General features: G+C 40.6%; 1 protein-coding gene across 6 annotated transcripts in view; it reads left to right on the forward strand.

Annotated features, from left to right (window-relative positions):
- The window catches only part of VDAC1 (voltage dependent anion channel 1), a 351,958-nt gene that overhangs the window by 327,038 nt on the left and 6,565 nt on the right, over window positions 1-18,355 (forward strand). For 3 of the 6 annotated variants that reach the window (XM_073355582.1, XM_073355585.1, XM_073355583.1), the window contains exons 2-5: window positions 8,350-8,419; window positions 9,267-9,316; window positions 13,211-13,363; window positions 13,459-13,511. In XM_073355582.1, coding sequence (XP_073211683.1) covers window positions 8,353-8,419; window positions 9,267-9,316; window positions 13,211-13,363; window positions 13,459-13,511 — 323 coding nt within the window. In that variant the 5' untranslated portion in view covers window positions 8,350-8,352. Of the gene's footprint in view, window positions 1-8,347; window positions 8,420-9,266; window positions 9,317-13,210; window positions 13,364-13,458; window positions 13,512-15,734; window positions 16,376-18,355 lie in introns of those variants that run through there. The other 3 variants (XM_073355584.1, XM_073355586.1, XM_073355587.1) reach the window with 3 other exon arrangements.

The raw sequence follows: 18,355 nt of genomic DNA on the forward strand, positions 1-18,355 counted from the left end.
ACAAATCCTAACTTCTCCATTAGCAAGATTTTATTGTTCATTATCTATACTGCGTTTATAACTGTTCTTGATTGGATTTTGGGCTCTAAAACGTCCAGTATTTTCCTCTTCTCCCCCTCCCCCCTCTTCCATGCCCTCTGAATGACCTTAATGCCCTTTTCATGCCTATTTTTTGAGGCTTGACGGTGATAAAAAATACCGCTTGCTGTTTATCCATCAGGCTGTTAAAACTGCAGGATCCTGAAATGTGAACTGCTTCAGTTGGTCTCAGGAATGATATGAGGAAATTCCATAGCAGCTAAGATTTGCATGTTTTAAAATGTATGTGGAGGCAAAATAAAAATATTTTTTCTAACAGTTTAAATATACAACTATATATAACCTTTTTCTGAAACCAATGTCTAGATGATAACCTTTGATATCAGATGGCTTTTGATCCTTTAAGCCATGACTTGCAATATGGTTAATATAAATGTGAGCAATAACGTGACAGAGTGTTGGTTATACTAGGATACTTCCATGCAGTGGACAAAATTCTGTCATTAACGCTCTGTGCAGTCACTTTGATTTAGATTGAGTTGTAAGTTACTAGGTGCTAATCAATCTGAGAGTTGTCTTGAAGGTAATTGTCCTTCAACCCTTGAAGGGTGTTCATGTTTCTGAATGGCCTTGCTTCCTGAGGTGTGTGTTTCCTTTTCCAGATAAAGCAAAGGCCACTGGCTATGTCTCCACCTATATGGCTGTCTTGTATGATAGCATGACTCAGCACAGAGTCTTTGATGGCCAGTAATTTGCCTTATTTTAACCAGCTTATTATCTTCCTATTCTTGTGGAAAGTGTGAATAAATGAAGGGGCTTAGTGGAGTTCCAGAAGTTAGGAAAATTCAGCATGAGATATTTAAAAGAACACACAAAAACGCCAACCCCCAAAATACTTGTAATTTAAAAAAAATTATTTATATTTTAACTGTATTTTAATACTGGGGCAATGGGCTAGTTTGAGAATGCTAGGGACTGAATTCCTTTATCCTCAGAAAAGGCTCAGCCTTGTGCAGCAGCCATGAGTTTCCCCACCCTGTCCTGTCACAGCTGTGACCTGGAGGAACTATTTCTGGTGGCGTGAAGTAGCTCTGTCTCCATGTACTTTCTGTCTTTGGCCATTAGTTAAAATAAAATTGGAGTAGAACGGATCCATGCTGTTGAGTTAGTCAGGCTTTTTCTAAAGAGCAGTGATAGTGATACCAACAAAAACTGTTCTGATTCTGTGTTGCATTCCAGATTGCCTTGTGAGGATCAGAAATGAAAATTTTGTTATTCCCTGGTATGAATTGTGTCAGAATCTCTTTGAAAACTCTTTTTAGAATACAACACCTGCTCCAACTTTACACACAAAGTCATTTATTTGGTCCATCGTTTTCTGTACTCCTTTTTCTTCCATCCAGCCTCAACTTTTGTCTGATTGAACAGTTGAGTCTGAATTGGGTATGGCAACATGAGTGATGTCCCCAAGTCAGTATTGTGACTTCCCTGCAGGATGGTGTCGGCTGAATCTAAGCAGCGAGATTGCAAAGCCCAAACATACATATTTTGAGAACATGGCAGATGAAAAACATAAAGGAGAAAATCGATTTAAGATTAAATATAGTAAATGCTTTTCTACAATGTGAAAGGAACGAGCAAACAAAAATACCCTGAAGGATCAGATATTACCCTCAATTTTAACTAGTCAGGCCCATTGATTTGAGGCAGCACGGATGTAATAGAGGATATAAGAAGACCCAGAATGTTTAGGGAGTGCTCTGTCCCTTCTTCAGTGCTTTACCCATGCCTACTGTGCCCTCTGTACCTGGTTAGTTTGCACTGCATTGGTGATATAGTTGTGGTAACTCAGACTTTACTGGCCAGCTAATTAACTGTCCTAATTCTGTTCCCATCCTTGTGCTGCCAGTGATCACATAATTGCTCACTGCTTCCTAAACATGTATTTGCATGAACAGTTGCTAATGTGTGGGATTTTATTTGTAAAGAATAGGATCCTTGGGACTTGTTCGGCTTTCACAGCTTTTTTAACTTTATTTGCCACAGAGGGGAGAGCAGAACTGTATCCTCTGTTTTTTATTTAATTAGTATCTTAAACTTTATAAATAATAATAAAAACTGTCTTAATTAAAATTGTATTACACCCATGAAACTCAGATCAGAATCACCTCTTTCTTTAATTCCCTAAACACAAACATCATTGAACTGTTCTTGTAAATGTGTGCTAAAGGTTTTTTTAAAATGCTCATTGCTTGATTAATCAAAGGAGACGCTAGAGTATGTTAAATACATCAGTATTTAAGAACTAAATAGATTACTTATTTGGATGATAATGTAACTAGTTTGAGAGGGTTTAAAATGCATAATATTTGCTAAATAAACTAAGAATAGGGCCCTTATGCTGCACACAGTTCCATGAACTCAGTGTGGGACTAAGGTTCAAGTCCCTGCTCTGTCAGAAACGTCCTGTGTGATCTTGGGAAAGTCATCTAAATTCTGTGCCTCTGTTCCCTATCTGTTAAATGTATCTCCCTATCTCACAAGAGTATTGCAGGGATATTGCTCAGATACTACGGAAATGGGTGCCATATAAGTACCTTAGCTAGTTTGACTCTGCAAGGGCTTAGTGGTCCTCCTGTGTGGAACAGCTTGCAGGCTTTGGACTTATATTTGAGTCATTATGGTATATTGATTTCAGTGAAATTACAAGTTGAGGCAAAATTTGGACTTTGGTTTCCCATTGATCCATAGTTCAGAGTATTCATAAATATGTGCATTTAGGCCCAGGTCCTGCAAAGACTAACATGTGTTTCACATTTGACTTCACTAGGATGACTTGTGTTCAAAGTTAAGCATGTGCATAAATCTTTGCCCTGATCCAAAGCTGATTGCAATTGTGACTTGAATGGGCTTTGTATTAGGCTCTTAAATTTCTTTTAAAACACGGCCTGGGCAGGCTTAGTTATTTTTTTCAACTGCGAGTAGTTTTTTGAGACCCTGAAGTCTGGTTTGTTTTTGTAATTCTGTAAGACAAACCCACCATCCCTCATGCTTTTTGAAAATTATTAGTAATTTGTAAATTATCTCATGGCCAAAGAATCCAGAACATTGTTTCAAGTTGTAACTTTCTAGCAACTATTTTGAAAATGAATCAAATTTCTTAGGTTTGTGGACTGTAAGGGACGAGGTCCTTGATTTGCTTTCCTTCTTATGCAGAGAGATTGACATACTATCACAAATTATGAGACAAATGACAATGTGGTTTGTACAGATAGTTCAGTGAAATCTATCGTTGGCTTATATCATGGCACAAAGTCTGCCTTTAAGATGCTGTAAAAATGTGGAAATGGTAATCGGAAATCCTTTGAAATTCAATAGGGATCACAATTGCCAAGAATTGTTGCATGTGTTCAAATTTATAAGTGAAAATTAGCCTGAACTGAGGTCTAAATCAAGACATCCTTACTCATAGACTCCCACTAATTTTGGTCTGGGTTCTGGGTTCTGTTCCCAGCACTGCCACTGGCCTGCTGGGTGTTCTTTGGTAAATCGCTTTGCCTCTGTGCCTCAGTTTCCACATCAGTAGATCTCAATGTAATAGCTAGGTAGTATCCTCATTATTAATTATATCGTTTCAGCCTCACTGTGGGAAGGGAGGCTGCTAGAAAACGCGTATTTAAAATTACTGGGTAAAAAAAACCCACTTTGTATGACACTCAGGTAAATAAATGGTTGTTTGCATGTAGTTGGGTAACTGCTGACACAGGACCCCAAAATTGTGCTATACAATGAAAACTTGCCAACCTCACAATATTTGGAAACGTTTAGAGCTAGATTTAGCCCAGGTGGAACTTTGACTTCAGTGGAATTTTCTTAACTAGGGTTGAATTTGGCCCCTGTTGTCTACAATAAGTAGAAGCTGCTGCACACTCTAAAGCAGTGGTGGGCAACCTGTAGCCCGTGGGCCACATGTGGCCCATCAGGGTAACCCGCTGGCAGGCCGCCAGACAGTTTGTTTACATTTGCATGACCGCCCGCAGCTCCCAGTGGCTGTGGTTCGCCGTTACCGGCCAATGGGAACTGCAGGAAGCAGCGCAGGCCGCAGGGATGTGCTGGCTACCGCTTCCCACAGCTCCCATTGGCCAGGAATGGCAAACCCGCGGCCACAGGGAGCTGCGGCTGGCCATGCAAATGTAAACTCGTGGTCTGGTGGCCTGCCAGCGGGTTACCATGACGGGCCACAGGTTGTCCCCCACTGCTCGAAAGGAAGCTTCCCATTTTTTTCTCTTTTGACAATTCTGAATTCAGTGCTCAGGTTACTAGCTCTACTGTGAGCCAGGCAGTCTGTTCAGAGTTTCCCCATGTAGCTATCGGTGCCTCAGTGACTCCCAGTATTTCCTACCGTTTAAGTCTTGGCCTCCTCTGAGCAGGGATTGAGTCACTTAGTAGTTTTATGATCTATACACACAGCAGGATGGGGATAAGACCAGCACATTCAGTTTCACTTGTGACATAGTCTGAGTTCACCTCCTGGTATTCCAGAGGTGAAAGACGAGGGCATGTGCTTGGTATGTCCTTCGTCCCTGGCCCTTTATTCCGGTTAAGCATGCTGCAGTCTTATACGATGCGATGGATTTGTTTTTCTCCTGTAATACAGTAGGCCTCTGTTGACAAGCTAATCTGAACAGAAATAATTATCTTTTCTTTGTCACTGACAACAACAAGGTTAACTACCACCTTATACACAGAATGTTTTTTCACCAATTTTAGACACCTCTTTCTGTGTTACTTAAATGATTTGCCTTACAAATAGATTTACAGTGGACATGGATTTAGCATTACAATATTATTTCTTAATTATAGTGATTGCATAAGAGGAGACTAGGCATCTGTCACTGCCCTAGAACCACAGGCAACTGCTGCATTGGAGCAGCATGTCACAGCTGATTCATCAGACAAGCATGGCTGACTCTCCCTGCTGATAGCTTCTTGGGGATAATATCTTAGAACTGAATTCTGGGGCCTGCCTCCGTTCTGATACTTTGTGTAAGAGTAACTGCGTTACCTTTAGTGGAGTTGCACAAGGTATAAGTGAGAGCAGAATTTGGCACTCTGGAGTTTTATACAAGAGAATTATGACAACTATATAACTCAAACAATAATATTAGCACACAGTCTTGGTGAAAACAAGTTAGTGTAACCTTTTGATTTTAAGAAAACCAACTGAACCAGTGTGCTCATAAGTGTGTATTGGAAATGCGTATGGATACTAAAATGCTCCTTGTACTGAGAGCAATTAGGACTTCTGTCCAATGACAGCAGATGAGTTGCCCTTCACAGCAATCCTTACCTGCTTTTCAAATGTGGGGATTTTTAATACTGTGATTTGCTGCTGCTAGGTTTTTTGGATTCTAGTGAGATTTGGCTGCTATTACTGGAAAGTGGCATTGTCTAAACTGTAAGTGGTCCTGAGTCTGAATCATCTCAATATGTCCAGGATTCTGGAGTTGCTGGGCCTACCTTGACTCTGTTTTCTGTGAAGTGAGCTGTGCACTGAGAGCCATAGTTGTGCTATGTTTTTAAATTTGGTGACATGTTGCGGTCTGCGGAGCAGAGGAATTTTTTTAAAGTAGAAGCATCAACGGATTTGTAAGCTGTTTGTTTATTTTTATTTTTTTGCAGAATCACATCTGATCAACTTTTAAAAATGGTTTTCACTGTTGGGAGTGGAATTAAATCCCGGCTTTCATGCTGGGGGAAAAAAAAGCGCAAAATTCAGCCCTAATGTTGTAAGCAGCTTCAAATCTTTTGGAATATGGCCTGAACTTTTTATTAACCATTTAACTGCTTGATGTCAGCCTGTCATTTCTCAGATACTTTGTGATGCACCCGACTAATAAAAGGTTTTCTGATGTGTGTTTATTGTAGCTGTGTTGGTCCCAGGATATTAAAGAGATATGGTGGGTGAGGTAATATCTTTGATTGGACCAACTGCTGTTAAACAGGGTTTAAAAGAGAACTGGATAAATTCATGGAGGTTAAGTCCATTAATGGCTATTAGCCAGGATGGGTAAGGAATGGTGTTCCTAGCCTGTTTGTCAGAGGGTGGAGCTGGATGGCAGGAGAGAGATCACTAGATCATTACCTGTTAGGTTCACTCCCTCTGGGGCACCTGGCATTAGCCACTGTCGGTAGACAGGATAGTGGGCTGGATGGACCTTTGGTCTGACGCAGTATGGCCGTTCTTATATTGGTGAGAGAGGTGGAAAGCTTGTCTCTCTCACCAACAGAAGTTGCTCCAATAAAAGCTATTACCTTACCCACTTTGTGTCTCTAAGGGTCTTTTGATGTATCCAGATACAATGTACTCTGGGTAACTGAATCTGGATCTTAATATGTCTGTTATGCACCCTTATATACTACTTTATGTGCATTCTGAGAAGACAGTTCAATTTGATTTCGCTACCCCGGCTGTTTTGTACACGCTAGGATAGGGATTCTTCACTTATGTAACAGCAGGATCCTATTTTGGCAGGCAACAACTTGTTGAAGTGAATGCTTGAGGGTTTAAGTGGCTGTTTAAAAGTGCCTGCCAGGTATTAATGGGTGGCGAAGCTCATGTGGAAACAAATTACATCCAAGTCTGAAGCAAAAAAAAAAAAAAGTAAAAGCAGCACCCTCTTGTGTGCGTGGGATTGGTGTCTTTTTGTTTCGTTATGGCTTTAGGTCTTATATTAAGGCATCGTTTTGAGTCAGGATTGGTTATTCCTGGCAGAAAATTCCCTCTTATCACATTTGCACTCTCCTTTACTGGAATTATGTCATTAAAGTCACAAAACCAAGAAGGATCTTAGGAATATGAAATCCTACTGCAATGTCTGGTATTGATAGGCAGGGAGAAACCATCAATTTTGTGTTTTTTTTAAATTGTAATGTGTGGGGAATAGTGAACTTCTGTATGAGGGAAGAAGGTCTGTAAAACTTCAGGTCTGCTGACTTCGACTGTCCCCTTCAAAAAAACGAAGCAAAACACGTCAGGCTCACAGCTTCATGTCTTGGTGATTTTTTGTTTTTTTTTTTAAAAGGGGGGGGCAGTTTTCTTTCCCCCTGGCATGGCATATCCTACAAACCTCTGTGGGTGTGGGGAGCAAGGGGAAATGTGATGAATCCTTTCTTCTTGCTGGTAAGTATTAAACCAGCAGGGGCAAGTTCTGCTGAGTGCATACAACCTGAAGAGCTGTTTGAAAATCTGGGCCAAAGCCTATGGTTCTCAGGGTATCTGTGCCAAACAAAGCTTCTCATACAGTCACCTCTCCCAGGCTCCATTTTCCCTCATCTCCTGGCAAGGCCTCAGAGTTTGCTTGGTGCTCTGATTTTGTATCTAGTTGGTATGGAGGGGTAGCCAATGGCTGCCTGTTTGGGTGTGTTGTACGTAGCCACTCTACTCCCTATGCAATCCCCTCAATTCCAGTTTTGCACAGTGAATTCAGTTTTTCTTCCCACTGGGCAACAGAAGGGAAACGAGGGTTCAATGTCTAAGGAAGTTTAAAAATCTGATCCAGGAGCAGCAGTGATAACCAAGTAAAAGAAAGTTTAGGGTAAAGAATAGCCATTCATAGATTTTTTTTTTTTTTTGCTGGCATGAATTGTATCCTGTTGGACTATGTAACAGAGGAGCTTACCTTACTCTGTGCTTGGAATCAGATCCTCTGAGTTGGAGGGATTTTGGTGCAACTGACTATAGAGGTTAGCCCACGTTAGGAATGTTCTGAATTAAACCTGGGTTGCTCACAGTCGCGATTGATTGTGATACTCACCTTGATTAATGGCAAGTAGCGAACACAAAGAGAAACTTCAATGAGAACAAAAAGAAAAGGAGTACTTGTGGCACCTTAGAGACTAACCAATCTCTAAGGTGCCACAAGTACTCCTTTTCTTTTTGCGAATACAGACTAACACGGCTGCTACTCTGAAACCTTCAATGAGAACAAAAACCAGGAAGTAGATCATGCAGTTCTTGTAAAAGCAACAGCATTTAATTGTCTTCAAAGGCACAGAAAGTTTCTTCACATTTTACTATCCTTTTTGTATTTGTTTTGCAGACTGTTTCTGATTCAACATGGCATATATGCCTCCGTGACTAATACTGGCCAATAAAGAAAATATCAGTATCGTTGCCGATACTTTATCCAGCTCTATAGCTAATGGAGAGCTGATGGTTGGAAAAAGGAGAGTGGCTGCACTGTAGGAGTTTTGCTTAAATTATCTGCTAGAATCTAAACCGTGTAATCTCTGTTGTTGTTTTTGCAGAAAATGGCTGTTCCACCTGTTTACGCTGATCTAGGAAAGTCTGCCAGAGATGTTTTCACCAAGGGCTATGGTAAATAATACCAGGAGGGTCACAGGTTTTAGCACCGAATAACCAACTCCTGAAGCTGTCTTCCTAAGATTTTTACTCTCTTCCCTACTAGAAATTTCAGTACATTCTATTAGAACTCATTACCTGGTTTCTGCTACTGTGGTCTCTATAGGTTATTAATGAAGAACCAGTAATCCCAGGAACTGGTCAACCAATAGACCTGTTGCAAAACCTAGTAACGAGCTGAAACCAGTGGCAACCAATTGAAAAATCTCATCTGAAATTTCCACCCAGTCTTAATCAGACTTGTTTTGAGCTGGTGACAGCTTGACTGCTAATTTGAGTGCCTTCTGTGATGAAGACATTTTAAAGTATTTTGCAGATAATATTTGGGTTCAGACTGAGCTTTCTGGCTGAGTTTGAGTATTGGAGGAACTGCATCCCACAAGCTGAGATTTAGAGTGATGTCCGTCCTGGCTGGTAAAGACCAATAAGGGAGCTTCTTGTTACTCATGTTGAACATTACCTTACTCTATGCATGGTATCACTGAAGTCAATAGGGTTATTTGTGGAGCAAGGTACTCCTCAGTAGTAGTAGAGGTATTCCAATCTAGCATTGTGTAAGTAGCACCACTGAAATCACTAGGACTAGTGTAGGAAGATGCTACCTAATATGAATATAAATGGCAAAATCTGTCCTGGCAAACAAGTAATAGGAGCAGCTGCCGACTCTTATATAAATCCTAATTTTCTCAGATGGTTCAAAGGAGATGTAGCTGGGAGCTGTAAGAGATAAAACAGAAATGCTGTTTTTGTATCTTGCTGTTTCAAGCTAATGTAAAATTCTTGTTTTTTTGCCATCTTTTAGGATTTGGATTAATAAAACTTGATTTGAAAACAAAATCTGAAAATGGACTGGTGAGTTTGGAAAGAGAGAACATTAGTATCTATCAACTATATGTTTATTATGTCCCCATTTCTAAAAGTGGAAAAGTATGAATTTCACACTTTTTACACTCTGGATTATATTATAAGGTGACTATACTATGATTTGCAGTTATCTTTCTGTAATGAGGTATGTATGACATAGTAGTTATGCATCACTTGTATAAAATACTAGTTATACCTTGCATTTTATGAGAGCAGTTAAATTACAAAACGACTTAATTTTTTTCCTACTTGCTAAAATTTCAAGGTTATCATTTCCACTCTGATTGCCATTTTAAAAAATTCCTCCCTTTTCGTGGGTGCAATTTTGGTGAATAGACTTGTAGTATGGCATAATATTTGCTAGAGAACATTGTACTATACAACGCACCGTCCTTCTGTAAGAGAATTCTGGAGAAAGGGCTCCAGAGGAGATCTTGGCAATTACAAGCCAGCGAACCTCGTTTCAACGCCAGGCAAATTGGTAGAAACTATAGAGAAGAACAGAATTGTTCAGACCCACAGAGAAACATGATTTGTTGGGGAAGAATCAGCATGGCTTTTGTAAAGGGCAATCATGCCTCACGAATCTATTAAAATTCTTTGAGGGAGTCAGCAAGCACATGGATAAGGGTGATCCAGTGGATAATAGTGTCTTGGATTTTCAGAAAGCCTTTGACAAGGTCCCTTAACAAAGGCTCCGAAGGGAACTAAGTAGCCATGGGGTAGGAGGGAATGGTAAGGTTTGCAGATGATACAAAATTATTCAAGATAGTTAAGTTCAAAGCAGAATGCACGGAGTTACATAGGATTTCTCACAAAACTGTGACTGGGCAACAAAATGGTAGATGCTATTCAGCGTTGAAAAGTGCAAACTACAGTACATCCTCGCTATAATGAACATGTCAGGATCCACACCATTTGTTCATTATAGCCAGAGGTTCATTATAGACAGTAAAAGAGTCCTGCCACCCATGGGCGGCGGGTAAAATAGGCCGGGGAGGCTCTGCCTCCCCTGGCACTGCCGCAGCCACTGGACCCCCAGTTGTAGGTTTGGCGGGGGAAGTTTTTGCTTTATTATGCCCCAGGCAGGTTCTGGGGAAGCTGAGGAAGTGGTATGTGCTATTCAGCTTCCTTGGGTTTATCAGTAATCTCCCTGGACTCCAGAGAGACTACTGAGGCACCCAGGAAGCTGAGTAGCAAATACTGCCTCCTCAGCTGCCCTGGAACCTGCGTGGGGCATATCAAAAGCTTCTTTGCGAGAGTGAGAGTTTTTCCCACAGCGGCTTGGGGTCTGGGGAGGAGAGGTACAGCTGTGCCTGGCCCCAGGGCTCCTCTGAGCAGGTGGGGGGTGTGTGTGTGTGGTGGGGCGGGGGAGGTTTACCTCCTGGCAGGTGGGGTGGGGGCTTGGGACTTCAGTTGGCCTGGGGCTCCTCTGGTCTGGAAGGTCTCAGGGCTCCGGCCAAGGGGGGGGCTTGGGGCCCTGGCTGAGGTGGGGGGGACACTCGGGCCTCTGGCCAGCCCAGGGCTGGGGTGATCAGGGCTCCTCCAGGTGGGGGGCAGGAGGACATGGAGGGGTCTCAGGTCTACAGCTATGGGGGTGTGTGCACAGTGGGAGGAAGGGGCAGAGCCGGGGACTAGCGTCCCTGAAGGGGGGGCTCCACCCACCAACTAGGCTGCCACCCACAGGAGGGGGAAGAGGGCAGCTGACAACTCCTAATGGGCTGGGATTTCATATTCCTGAGGTTTGTTATTATGGAGGGTGTTATGTCAAGGGTGTACTGTAATGCACATTGGAAAAAATAATTCCAGCGGTACATATGCAGTGATGGGTTCTAAATTAGCTGTTATCACCCAAGAAAGATCTTGGAGTCATTGTGGATATTCTCTGAAAACTTCAGCTCAATATGCTGCAAGGGTCAAAAAGGCTAACAGTATGGAGGGGACTATTATGAAAGGGATGGAAAGTAAGACAGAAAATACTATAATGCCACTTTAAATCCATTTTATGCTCACACATTGAATACTGTGTCCAGTTCTGGTCATGCCATCTTACAGAGGATATAGTGGAACAGGAAAAGGTTCAGAAAAGGGCAACAAAGATGATTGAGGGTATAGAATGGCTTCCATGTGAGGAAACGATTAGGGCTGTTCAGCTTAGAAAAGAGACAACTAAGGGGGGGACATGATAGAGGTCTATACAATCATGAATGGTGTGGTGAAAGTGAACAGAGAAGTGTTGTTTACCTTTTCGCACAATACAAAAACCAAGAGTTGCCTGATTAAATTAATCAGCAGCAGGTTTAATACAAATAAGAGCGAGTACTTTTTTAGACAACGCACAACTAATCTGTGGAATTCATTGCCATGGAATGTTGTGATGTCCAAAAGTATAACTGGGTTCATTAAAGAACTGGATAAGTTCATGGAGTCCATCCACTGCTATTAGCCAAGATGGCCAGGGATGCAACCCCGTACTCAGGGTGACTCTAAACCTCTGACTACCAGAAGCTAGGTCTGGAAGACAGATGGACCACTCTATAATTGCCCTGCTCTGTGTGTTCCCCTTGAAGTTCTGGTGTGGACCACTGTTGCAGACAGGATTCTGGGCAAGATTGGACCATGGTCTGACCCAGCATGGCAGCTCTTCTGTTCTTATGTAAACTGTATTGTGATGTGTAATCTGTAGAGAGTATGAGTGTGTCTGATGGACTTGAATAAAAACGGGAGCCAGAAGACAGAGTAATAGTCCCTCCTAAACCCCTCTGGAATTTTATTCACCTTTCTTTCTCACACACCCCAGGATCTCCTACATGTCCCCAGCACTAGTTGAAATTTCCATGGCCTTTTTTGATGAATCTGATGATTTGCCACTTCATCTCTCCCCCCGCCTCCCCGCAAAAGAATAACATTTTGTGAAAATGTTCATGAATTCCCCCTGCCCCCAAGATTAGAGTAGTTCTGTTCCCACCCCAGTTTCATCTCAGTTTCATCTCAAACTCCATCCCTCCTAGTACCCCTGCTAAGGGATGTCCCAGGGAGTACCCCTTTTCCCAGTCTCTCCTTAAAAGAATGCAGAGTTTTCCCTATTACTTAAGGGTCCCTAGGAGTGCTCTGTGTTCCTACTGTCTGTGCTTTTTGTAGGTCAGGCTCCCTGCCCAGATGATGATGAGGGGATTGTCTTTCCCTCTCTACCCAGCTGAATAGGATGAATAGAAAACTGCATGAACTCCAGCTTGCAAAGGCTGCTGATTCGACCCCCCCCCCCTGCAGACTTTGAGTTGGTTTTCAATAAAGTGTTCAGGATTGAGCCACTGCTCTCTGGGAACCTATGTCTGAATACCATTTCGCAGCATTGTCCGTCACTTGTTTTAAAATAAAGTGTACATGCAGTTGGCTGCTGCTGTGACTTGCAACATCTCTTCTTCACTGTGTCAGAACTTCTGAAATGTGATTTCCCCCCAAAAAAATGTCTGAAGAATTGATGCATTTTTCTCTTTGTAGCTTATGCTACAAAATAAGCATTAATTATTTGATTGCTTGCTTGAGCTGATTGAAATACCTGATGAAAGATGTAGTTGAAGACTTGAGAGAGAAATTATTTTATTTCACAGGCTTAATCTTGCATAGTAACACTTGAAATAGTGTCTTATTTTGTGTTATGTCAGCAGAGAAAATTATTCACACACCCATCACCAGTGCATTCCTTAAATGTGAAGCATTCTTATTTTGCAGTTTTGTCAGAGCAAGCGTATGCTTATATTAACGACAAGGAAACAAATATAGAAAAAGCATTTGGGAAAGCATTGTGATGCTGAGTACTCCCCCAAATTACTGTAATCAGTACATTCTGCATTTTTATTTATTTATTTTGCTTTACTTTAGGAATTTACAAGCTCAGGGTCAGCAAACTCAGAGACAAGCAAAGTTACTGGCAGTTTGGAAACAAAATACAAATGGGGGGAATATGGCTTGACGTTCACGGAGAAGTGGAACACCGACAACACACTAGGCACAGAGATTACTCTTGAAGATCAGGTAACTCTTAGCTCACAAGCCACAGTTTACCAATTCACTTATCACAGTCTCCTTTTTAATTATAAATGCAACTGGTGAATTTCTTTTCTGTTCAGCTTGCACATGGACTGAAGCTGACCTTTGACTCCTCGTTCTCTCCTAACACTGGGTAAGAAGTGAGTAAGTTTGCATGGGTGAACAAAAAGGGATATTTTGCTTGTTTTTATTTCCTGAATATTGGCTTATTCTTTTACTCCCTCCAAACTGAAGTATAAGAACAGATAGCAGGTATGCCCTGAACAATCAAATCACGTCACATCTTATTAAATCTTGGAATTGAAAATTCTTTTTTTGACATTTATAAGAAGCAAAGGATTAAGTACAATAATTTGAAAATTATAGTCCAAACTGGTGTCAGGTGAAACACTTTTTTGTTTTGGTCATTGTGACTTAATGCAGTTCATATCATAAGATGTACACTTGGCTACCATCTGAACAGGAAAAACCCTAAACAAATCAGTTGAAGTACTCAGATTAATGAGCACTGCAAGCCATTTGGCTGCCTGCTCCAATAACTCAGTTCAGTAATTGGGTTCTTCTTTCAAGCTGGATGTAAAGCCTAAATTCTTGCAGGCTGTAACATGGTTTGGGATTGGATGAATGTTTTGGTTGGTGTGATTGGACAGTGACATTTTATATGGGCCAGGAGGATAAGGCAGCTGTTGGTTGATTTCCCTCCCTCACACAAACAAATGTTGTGATGATTGAGAATATCATGCAGATTTGCCTCTGAAAGTGGTACATGGCACTGCAAGCGACCAAGGCATTTCACCCCAAGTTGCAGACCTCATGTTCTACCTTTCAAATTGCTTGCTATCCCATGTGCAGATAGTATATTCAGTTTTAGTTTTATAGCATAATAAGTAGGACTGTCGATTAATTGCAGTTAACTCACGCGATTAACTCAAAAAATTAATCGTGATTAAAAAATGATTTGCAATTAATCGCACTGTTAATAGAATACCAATTGAAATTGTATTTTTTGGTTTTTTTCCTACATTTTCAAATATGTTGATTTCAATTACAACACAGAATACAAAGTGTATAGTGCTCACTTTATATTTTTATTACAAATATTTGCACTGTAAAAATGATAAAGAAATAGTATTTTTCAATTCACCTCATACAAGTACGGTAGTACAATCTCCTTATAATGAAAGTGAAACTTACAAATGTAGATTGTTGTTACATAACTAACTGTTTTTTGGGGTTTTTTTAAGTACTATGTAAAACTTCAGAGCCTACAAGTCCACTCAGTCCTACTTCTCGTTCAGCCAGTCGCTAAGACAAACAAGTTTGTGTACATTTACGGGACATAATGCTGCCCACTTCTTATTTACAATGTCACTGGAAAGTGAGAACAGTCGTTCGCGTGGCACTTTTGTAGCCGACATTGCAAGGTATTTAAGTGCCAGATATGCTAAACATTTGTATGCCCTTTCATGCTTCGGCCACCATTCCAGGGGACATGGTTCTATGCTGCTGACGCTTGTTAGAAAAATGCATTAATTAAATTTGTGACTGAACTCCTTGTGGAAGAATTATATGTCCTCTGCTCTGTTTTACCCACATTCTGCCATATATTTCATGTTATAGCAATCTTGGATGATGACCCAGCATATGTTGTTCATTTTAAGAACACTTTCACTGCAGATTTAACAAAACGCAAAGAAGGTACCAATGTGAGGTTTCTAAAGATAGACCGCACTCGACCCAAGGTTTAAGAATCTGAAGTGCCTTCCAAAATCTGAGAGGTATGAGTGGTGGAGCATGTTTTCAGAAGTCTTAAAAGAGCAACACTCTGACGTGGAAACTACAGAGCTGAACCACCAAAAAAGAAAATCAACCTTCTGCTGGTGGCATCTGATTCAGATGATGAAAATGAATATCCATTGGTCCGCACTGCTTGGGATTGCTATCAAGCAGAACTCATCATCGGCATGGACGCATGTCCTCTGGAAGGGTGGCTGAAGCATGAAGGGACATATGAATTTTTAACACATCTGGCACATAAATATCTTGTGACGCCGGCTACGATAGTGCCATGCGAACACCTGTTGTCACTTTCAGGTGATGTGAACAAGACTTAGGACTGAGTGGATTTGTAGGAGCTACAGTTTTATACTGTTTTGTTTTTGAGTGCAGTTATATTTTTGTAATAATTCTACATTTGTGAGTTCAACTTTCATGTTAAAAAGATTGCGCTACAGTACTTGTATTAGGTGAATTGAAAAACACTATTTCCTTTGTTTTTTACTGTGCAAATATTTGTCATAAAAATAATATAAAATGAGCACTGTACACATTGTATTCTGAAATCCATATATTTGAAAATATAGAAAACATCCAAAAACATATAAATAAATGGTATTCTGTTATTCTTTAACAGTGCGATTCATTGCGATTAATTTTTTTAATCACTTGACAGCCCTAATAATAGCCTGAAGTTTTGTTGAAAATGAATTATTACATCATCAGATTTTAAAAATAATCATGTATGAATGGGAAATTGTACCTCAGCAGTTATCTCACAACAGTTCCCCAGACATTATACTAGCTGCCTTATAATTGAAATGGGGATTCCTCTGTGGAGGGCCATTAAAAATTATCTGAATAAACTGGGCCAGAATCAGGTGTGACTCCACTGGTTCAGTAGAATTACACAAGACATGAGTTTGACACATCTTTTACTTTCCCTTCCTTCCTGGATGAACCTATTAACCACGAATGGGAATTTCAGACACGCTCAATGTTGGCCTGTCTTTGTTCCCATTGCAGTCGTGAGTTTTACTACTGAGTTCAGTGGAAGCAGAGGTAGGCCAATGCTGAGTGCTGCTGACAGTCTTTGACTTCCACCTCCTACACTTCTGCAGAAGAGAGGACCTCAGAAGAGAACATCAGCTGAGCAATGCAAAGTTTAAGAAGTCCTGAGAGTAGAAGGAAGGGTGCAGTCTCTATAAAAGTGTGATACAGGCAAGTTTGAAGCCATTAAAGTGAAAGACTTTTTTTTCTTTCTCCCCAGCTGAAGTAGAACATTACTTTGACATTTCAATTAGATTGAAATTAGATTCAATTAGATTAAAACATATGAGCTATATGTTTGGAATGACTCTGGGAAGTGACCAAGTAAAGTGGCAGAAGAAACTTTTTGATACAATTTCCCCCAAATTTAAGTTTGTTGATGGAATGAACTTGTAAGTTCAAGGGAATGAAACGATCTTAAAAATGACAGTCAAAAATTCTTGAGTGTGAGTCCACCAGATAATGAGAATCTGCTCCCTTAATGTAAACAAACCCAAGGAGGTGTAAGAGAGAGATGCATTGGACAAGACTGTAGCAAGGAGCAAGTGACTCCAGGCAGCAGGTCTGTCTGTAGGTGTAACTCTATGTTGAAAGATACAAGAACAGTATAGGGGGGCTCAGCATGCTCCTTTTGGCTTTCTATTCTAATGTTCTAGGTCCTGGTACTAGTCTTTAAAATCCTTAACAGATTAAGACCTAACTCTCTGAGAGAATGCCTCTCCCTCTGTGACCGACTGAGTTAAGAGAGCACAAGATAAAACTTTCCAGGGGCAGTGTTGGTCTTGAGCCTATTTTCAGATCATGATGCAAGACCCACCCTGTTTGCACAAGCCTCCCTCAGTAATGGGTGTGGTAGCATGACACAGCATAATTTCTTTTAAATGCAAAGAAAGAAATGCTAAGTAAGAGTGACGGATAAGAGGGGCTTTGTGGATTTAAGATTATGCATTTTTGAATTTGCATTTGGTGCCTAATGCATTTAGCACATCTGCACTAGAAATGCAGATTGATGCATAGCTGCCACAAGACCCAAATTCCTCCAACGTCTTCAGAGTTTTACTTAATCCATTGAAAAACTAGACTTATTTGCTACACAGATGGCACTGTGGGGTGAAGACCTCTGTGGTGTGAAGGCCCCCCAAAGCAGCAGTAAGCTGAAAGGTTAATAGTCACTGTGAAAGAAGGGTGGTATGGTAGAGCATTTGTTTCCATAGACTGGCTCAAAAATTTCTACTACTCAGAACTATCCTAGTTTATGGAAAAGGAGATATTTCTGTGAGTAATGTTGGGGCAAGACTGGAAAATACTTTTTCAGTTGCCAGCAGCTCCTTATTGCAATGCTCTGCTGACCTCTCCTGAGAGATTACTAATGGAACAGCTACACTTTTCCCCCCTCCACCAATTTTCATGTTTAATGGAAATGTTCAAATTAAAAATGTTTGCAATAGCTCAGGGTGGCTGTACAATAATGGGAATAGCTATGAGGTGGGAGGGGGCAGGGAGTTTGATTACTTGAACTTCTGAAAATTTGTGATTCTTTATATCTTGCATTATTTTTGGAGACTAAAATGCTATTGATGTAAATATCTGATAATCAAGGCAGAGAGATACGTAGCAGTTGCCAAGGCCATTAGCCACAAGTGATCATTAGTCATTAGAAGTGTCCTTCTCTTACTGTTATATGGATTGTGGATAATTCATTGTTGCTAATAGAAATTGAACAGGATGGCAAGTAGGGCATTTTGCTTATTTTTAGTGGGTAAGAGCTTAATTAAGTAGGTATAGAGTATTTCAAGAGAATGAATGCCCTAAATTAATACTTATATACAGAAAGACTAGATGTGTGACAGGAAGACCTTCCACCTTGGGTTGCAAACCCATTATACTGAATGAAAGTGTTTGTATGAATTTGTTAGGCAACCAGCCGTCTGCATATGTCATTTGATTAACAAATTTTTTACTTCCTGTTTTTCTCAGACGTTTTCCAGTCTTGGGTAGTCAGGCAATATCAATTAAACGGTTTTTTAACATTATATTCAAATAAAAATTGTCTAATGCAAAGTAATCTTCTTCCTCATCTATACCAAGTTACAAACAAATTAGGTACGATCATATATAAATCAGTCTTTAATTGCAAAGAATTAACATAGG

The sequence above is a fragment of the Lepidochelys kempii genome, chromosome 8, assembly GCF_965140265.1.
Source record: "Lepidochelys kempii isolate rLepKem1 chromosome 8, rLepKem1.hap2, whole genome shotgun sequence".
Classification (NCBI taxonomy): Eukaryota; Metazoa; Chordata; order Testudines; family Cheloniidae; genus Lepidochelys; species Lepidochelys kempii.